We start from the raw sequence: 7,332 nt of genomic DNA, 5'->3' as shown, positions 1-7,332 counted from the left end.
AAGCAGTTCCTTAGGAGTTGAGTGAAATACTAGAATGTAAGTTTGTAAATAATATTATATAATATCTTTAAAATAAATGAAATATTATTTCAGCATTGAAGCTGATCACGATGGAATCTGCTTTCAATAAGTATTGAATAATCCGAAGGAAAGTCTTCCCAACAAATAGCTATATACATTCTTTGGAAAAGTTGTAGATCTATCAATTTTGAACAAATTTGCTGAAGAGTTTTTATTTAGCTTTAAAATTGACCGATCTAGAGATATTTTTCTGAATTAGCTTAGGGTGATTCAAGAAAAACCGGTTTTCTGGCTTTAACTTTTTCAGTTTCAATTTCTCATCAAAGTCGCCCAAGAAACACTCTTTTTTGAACGGAATGATGTAGCAACATTGTTAGCGCACATGTACGTTTTTGGAAGCTCTAAAAGTGGTTCTTTGACGACTTTTATGATAAAATTGAAACAAAAAAGTTAGAGCGATGAAACGATTTGTTCTATCTAGCGTCACCCTATCAAAACTATGGGAAAATGCTCACAATTTGGGCAAAACAGTTTTTTTTTTGCTTTATCTTTTTCATTTTAATTTTCTCATCAAATTCGTCAAATAACCGCTTTTAGAGCTTTCAAAAACGCACATTTTTGTATTGCTACGTCATTGCGTTCAAAAGATATTGACGGTTTTCTAGAAAAAATAGGCACATTCCTACTATTTTTTCTTGAGTTACAAAAATAACATTTCTATAATTTTTTATATGTTTTATAACAATATTTCTTTTTTTGAATGCTGGACAAAGATATTTTTTATCTTTGCCCCAACCCGTTAAATTCCTGTATATTTGTTAAACGCTTTTAACAACAACAAAATAAGTTGGTGCACAATATGATGCTTTATAACTTCTCCAAATGTGTGTGAACAAAACCCGAACATAGGTTGTACGTGAAAATAATTCAAATGTTATTCAACATTATGCTGAATTAATTCGTCATAATGGTGCCTGTTAAATGAGTGGTTGTTAGTTGGGACTAGCAATTTTGATGTAGTCGTCTGTCGATTTGGGGCGAAATGAACATTGGCAATTACGAATGGATATACGCGCATTGCATACTGTTAGGCTTTTTTTTATACCTGTTGTAATTGATTGAAACATGTAGTGAAAAAACTAAACTTGTAGGAGTTTTTCTCTGTTCTACAGTCATAACATACCGATTTGTTTAGGATGTCCATTATGCCCATAACCCCCCTAGAAAGCTGATTATAATATGATTATTACCCTAGTAGGTAGGATATTGGGGTTTATATGAACCAGATAGACACGCTGAACGTGCACTACACCGTGCGAAAAATCTAACATTTCACGATTTTCTCATGATGTTTTGAATGAACGTTTCCAAATTTTACAAACATCGTCGTTTTTTTTATTTCTTTTGACATAGGATTACGTCTCTGTTTTTTTAAGCCGTTTTTGTCAATTCAGGCTACAGTATAGACGTTCGGTCGGTGCAAACGGTTTAACTGCAAGTCCGATAAGTGCAACAAATTTGCAGTTATCGCACCGCTATCCGTCAAAACGGCGCGCCAAGTTAGCCCAAATAGTTTAATAGTTTATTTTTAATCAATTACGCAAACCTGTTACATTAAATGATTAGAAGGTCGAATGAATTTTTCGTTCATTTAACGTCAATTGATGGGTTGTTGACGCCTATCTGACGTTGCAGTTATCGAATTTTGTTCGCTAACTGAAATGTAAACGAACGTTTACTGTTTAATTAAGGACAAGGTATTTGGAGTACATAGCTTAAATTTCCTAGAGCACCGTTTTTTAGAACAGTTAAACAGATTTAGATGAAAATGCATCACCATGTTGACAATCACTGAGCAACCAGCATGATGCTATTTCAGCCATATCCGTTGAACGGTTCCAAAAAACGGTGCTCTAGAAAATTTGAGCTATGTACACCAAATACACCAATATATAACAAATACACCAAATACACCAATTTATTGTTCAACATTGCACTCGAAGGAGCGATTAGGAGGTCAGGCGTGCAGAGGAATGGCTCTATCATCACACGGTCGCACATGCTCCTCGGTTTTGCGGACGATATTGATCTCATCGGCATCGATCGTAGGGCAGTGGAGGAAGCTTATGCTCCTCTGAAGAGAGAGACAGCGAGGATAGGCTTGACGATTAACTCTACCAAGACGAAGTACATGATAGCGGGTAGAGACAGAAGCAGGCCTAGTGGTGTTAGTGCTGAGGTAGTGATTGATGGGGAAGTGTTTGAAGTTGTTGAAGAATTTGTTTATCTTGGAACACTTGTGACATGTGACAATGACGTTTCCCGTGAAGTGAAAAGGCGTATTGCAGCTGCGAATAGGGCCTTTTACGGATTGCGTAGCCAGCTTAGGTCCCGTAACTTGCAAACGCAAACAAAATTCGCTCTGTATAAGACGCTGATTCTTCCGGTTGCCCTCTACGGTCACGAAGCGTGGACGTTAAAGGAGGTAGACCGAAAAGCTTTTGGAGTTTTTGAGCGCAAAGTGCTGCGGACAATTCTCGGTGGGAAACAAGAAAATGGAGTGTGGCGCAGACGCATGAATCACGAGTTGTACCAAGTGTACGAAGATGCGAATATTGTGAAACGTATAAAATACGGCAGACTTCAGTGGGCTGGACACGTAGTGCGAATGTCGGAAGAAAGAATAGCGAAAACAATATTCAGCAGAGAACCCGGTAGAGGTAGGCGACTTCGTGGGCGGCCGCGAACTCGCTGGCTGCACGCGGTTGAAGAAGATCTACGATCCCTACACGTTCGGGGAAACTGGAGGAACATCGCCCAAGACCGACGAAGATGGTGCTCTACTATACGCTCGGCATTGGAGTAAAGTTACTTTGTAGCCAACAAGGTATCAAGGTAGGTACACCAAATACCTTGTCCTATAGAAACTCAATCCTTGTTTCAAACCATTTATACAAATTCATTCAGTTTACATTTTATGTTCACGGCAACTTATTGTTTGATTTGAAAAAGGAAAAATATAATTGAATTTGGAATTTGTTGAAGAATTAAAGGTGCCTAAGGCCTAAGCGGAGATGAAGAAATGAGACTCGCCACCTTCATAATCAAGTTTCATAGTGACAAGTACGATAATTCTTTCAACAAAATAACATTCACACCATCAAAATTTATGCCATGATTTATTCACAGAAGAATAATCATTAAAATACTTTAAACCATAAAAAAATGCAATAATGCAATTCCTAGTGATGTCGGCTCATATGTTCCCGCAGCAAGCGCTGATAGCCGAAAGCTTTGTCACACAGCTCGCAACCGAACGGTTTCTCCTTCGTGTGGCTACGGATGTGCACCTTCAGGTTGTTGCTCCGGTAGAATTCCTTCGGGCAGTGCGGACACTTGTACTCTCGCTGATCCGTGTGGGTCACCTTGTGACGGTTTAGACGAGCGCTGTAATTAATGAAATAAAAAATATCGTTACGCCGCCGGGGAGACAGCCAACAAGTTTTGACGAGAAATAGTTAACGAAAAAGTGGCCCTAATGATGACAGGTTCCCATAAGGTACTGCAGACACACATAAATTTGATTTGCGTTTAAAAGTTGTGAGAAGCCCGAAATGCACAAGATTTTTTTTTTTGCCAAAATCTAGGCGGAAATTCGTTTATAGGTGTCTTTATATATCCCACAAGGATCACAACAAAAACAGAAAAAGGGACTTGTGCGCAATCGTCTTGAAAATGGGGACTAACTGACTGACCCTAAAATAGTAACTTTATTATCTAACAGTAGCTCGCTAATTTTATGTACCCTTTATTATATGATAATCATAAGCGATCACTTACTTGGAAACAAACACCAAACCGCACTCTTCGCACGCATGATGCTTTTCAGCGTGCGTTTCCTTCCGGTGGTGGTACAGAGCCTTCTTCGAGGTGTAGGGCTTTCCACAGAGATCGCAACTCAATTGTTCCGTGCTGTGCCGGTTCTTGGTGTGAAGTCTTAGGGAAATTTTACAATAAAACGCCATACCGCAGCCGTCCGCATTGCAGGTGTACGGACGAACATCCAGGTGGCGATTTCGGTGGCCCTCCATGCGATTACGTTCAACGGATTTTCCACAGGTTGCGCAACTTTGCAACAAGGACTGATAGATTTCCTTTTCGCTTAGATTCGACGACTTCGAACGCCTTGGGCCATTATTTTTCCTTCGGGTTTTAACTCTGCATGGGTATGACCTGCTGAGTCCACTTGTAAGGCCCTTTAGTAAAGTTTCGTCAACTTCTTGAAGATCTTGTGCAAATTCAATAGTAAAGTTAGGTTGATAGTGTTGGTTCCCCTGGATATCTTCTACTTCACTAGCTGCTTCTTCATGTTCGTCAAAATCTACTTCCAATGGGTTCTGCTCATAAACCATCTCAATATGGTAGTCCATATTTCTGTCATCTGTAGTTTGTAGATCACTTTCATTTTCCCGTTCATCTTCTGCGACAGACTCGGTTTCAAAAAGCATTTCATCCTGCTCCACAAGATCGTCGTCCATCAAGCCATCTTTTTCTTCATCGGAAATTTCCTCAAATTCTTCAGTAGTTCGGTCCATAACTGATTCGATGATTGACACCTCTTCTGGGTCCGGAATCTCATTCAAGCATTCTACGACATCGCCCTCATCTAGCATTGCTTCATTTTTTGTGATTTGTGGATCTTGAACCGCCGGAGCTTTATCCAATGACAGTATCTTTTCCACCTTCTCTTGCTTAACAGCTTCCATGATTGGTGCCATCGGTGGTGGCGGCTCTTCGGGTTGTTGAGGCGATACAGTCTGTTCTAAGAGTTGCTGTACCTTCAAACAGTTCTGTCGAAACTCGAAAAAGTCCTTGACCTTCAGTGCACAAAGCGCGCATAGCTCCAGCGGATACATCGTGTCCGTGGGATTGATCTATAACAGGAATAAGGTTCCCATAAGGAAGCGCGAAATCTCGGAAACATAAACCAGGACTTACCATTACACTAACACAGATGGCAATCTTCTGGAGAAGGTTATCTTCCAGCACGCAGTGAATGAGATTGGAACGACCCATGCACAGGCGGCACACCTTTTCAGCACTCATGTTTAATGCAAACAATTAGTTAATAATTACGATACAATAAAAATTTAGAACATAATTTTTAAATTTTTTTTTTTTTTTCTTTGCGTTGTCTCTTCGGACGGCTAAGACCGCTCACGGTCCATCTCGCCTAATTTTTAAATTTTATCAAGAGAAATTTGACGATGCTTTATCAAGCGCGTTTGTTTTGATCTGCGGATTTTGTTTGGATTGAATTCCAAAACAGGATTTGGCATGGGAGGTCGAAACAAGTCTCGCGCTTAGTTTCATACGGGCGTACCTACAATGATCGATTTCCCTTCGTCGATTTTCTCTTCGATTATTATTGTGGATTTACCGGCTACTTGTATTCTACCGGTCGCTTCAGTATGGCCTCCAAAGTAGCCGTTTTATAAAAAGAGTAACTTAAAAAGGATTTTAAACATTTTTATTGTATGCGCTATTCCTCGTTGCCACTAGCTACTCAGCGACATTCATTTTTTGACAATCAAGTTGATTTTTATATGAAAACGGCTACTTTGTAACGGCTACTTAAGTAACCGGTAGAATACAAGTAGCCGGTAAATCCACAATATTATGGATTGGAAATCAAAAAACTCTAGATTGAGTTTAAATAAGGGCGAAAGTAACATGAGAGAGTTCTCTTCATCGACTCTCTCTGCAAATTAAAGCGACAAGATGCAAATTCATTCGAACTTTTTTACACTTAGACGCTAGATTGCATCGCAACCTAGCGATTTATGACCATAAAGTGCAACCATACTTGCATCTTGTCACTTTAATTTGAAGAAGAGAGAGTCAATGAAGAGAACTCGATCATGTTATTTACTTTCGCCCTTATTTAAACTCAATCTAGAACTTTTTTTGAGAAAAATATGTTTGCTAATTTTGGGTTGTTCACGACATACATCGGAAGTGACGTATATGAAAGTGCATCATATTTATTGAACGCACACAGCACACTACACCCGGTACTGAAAAAAAGTGTCGCTAGTCGAAAAGTGTCGCTAGTCAAAACGTCGCTATTTGGTTTGGTGCTGGCGCCATCGTGTTTTCTACAAATCCATAGGCAGCATCCATTTATTACGTAACGCTAAAATCGACATTTTTCGACCCCCCCTCCCCCCTCCGTAACGCTTTTTTGTATGGAAACCCGAAAATTTTTGTAAGGACCGTAACGCACGGCCATACTCCCCCCCTCCCCCTAGAGCGTTACGTAATTTGTGGATGGCGCCATACGGGAAACCTAACGTCGGACATAGTGCGCTGGACAACGGACCAGCGCACTATGCCCGACGTACGTCCGACGCACGGTTTAGGAGAAAATGAGCCATTTTACGAAGTGACAACAATGTTGATGATGATATTGATTTTCACGGGTTATTGGACGCTACCTCCTGTCAAAATTCATTCATAAAATCGGCCCGTATAATGGACTATGGATTTTCGCGTGTCAAAAATTTCGATTTTCAACTTGTACGAACAATAAGGGAAATCCATAAATTACGTCACGCTTTTATGGGGGAGGGGGGGTTTATCGAAGTGTGACATGATAAATTTGAGGAGCCCTTGCTATGCCTCCGGCGGGCGATCTTCCGGATTGTTTGTTATCTGGCCAATCCGGTGTCTGTCGGCGTGGGCATCAAGAATGATGATAATGGAAGCCATTACCAATGGAAAATAGCAACTACCAAGGCAAAATATTAGTTATTTTGAAAACGAAAAATTGAATTTTTTATGTAAACAAACAATTTTCTCATCACACTTAGCGTCTTGGACACAGACGTAACACTTGCGGAATTTCCATCGACCACGCGTTTAACGGTCATTTTAAATTTTCATAGTTGTGGCTTTCACAACCAGAGGCGCGCGCATCGTTTTTCTATGCGTTTGACGTTTCACACTAGCGCCTTCTGTTGACGATATTGCACAACGCAGTAATTCTTGCAACTTTTCCACCACACTGAGGATACTGCAACTCCGAAAATCATACGAATAAACTATGATTTTTTGCCACAAGAATTTCTTGTGAAAATCATGGTTACGAACTATGATTTTGGATTCAAAGCGCCAACTATTATTGTCATACTGTTACCATAGACTAATTTCAAGACCTCGATGTACCAAAGAAAACGATCAAATTTTCGGTACCAGTCCGGTACCCAATAAATATTCATAACCGTGTATTTTTTTCCGTGTAAATTGCCT

General features: G+C 39.9%; 1 protein-coding gene across 1 annotated transcript; it reads right to left on the bottom strand.

The window, feature by feature from the left end:
• Nucleotides 1-3,181: 3,181 nt before the first annotated feature.
• On the bottom strand, nucleotides 3,182-5,328 carry LOC109420007 (zinc finger protein 311). Its single transcript, XM_062855062.1, has 4 exons — nucleotides 5,271-5,328; nucleotides 5,020-5,194; nucleotides 3,862-4,955; nucleotides 3,182-3,468 (listed from the first exon to the last, which is right to left on the bottom strand). The coding sequence occupies exons 2-4, from the start codon at nucleotides 5,125-5,127 to the stop codon at nucleotides 3,264-3,266; spliced, it is 1,407 nt and encodes a 468-aa protein (XP_062711046.1). The 5' UTR covers nucleotides 5,128-5,194; nucleotides 5,271-5,328; the 3' UTR covers nucleotides 3,182-3,263.
• Between the last annotated feature and the right edge of the window lie 2,004 nt (nucleotides 5,329-7,332).

Source organism: Aedes albopictus, chromosome 2, assembly GCF_035046485.1.
Source record: "Aedes albopictus strain Foshan chromosome 2, AalbF5, whole genome shotgun sequence".
NCBI lineage: Eukaryota > Metazoa > Arthropoda > Insecta > Diptera > Culicidae > Aedes > Aedes albopictus.
The sequence above is the reverse complement of the archived record's forward strand: the minus strand, read 5'-3'. Positions and strand labels throughout refer to the sequence as shown.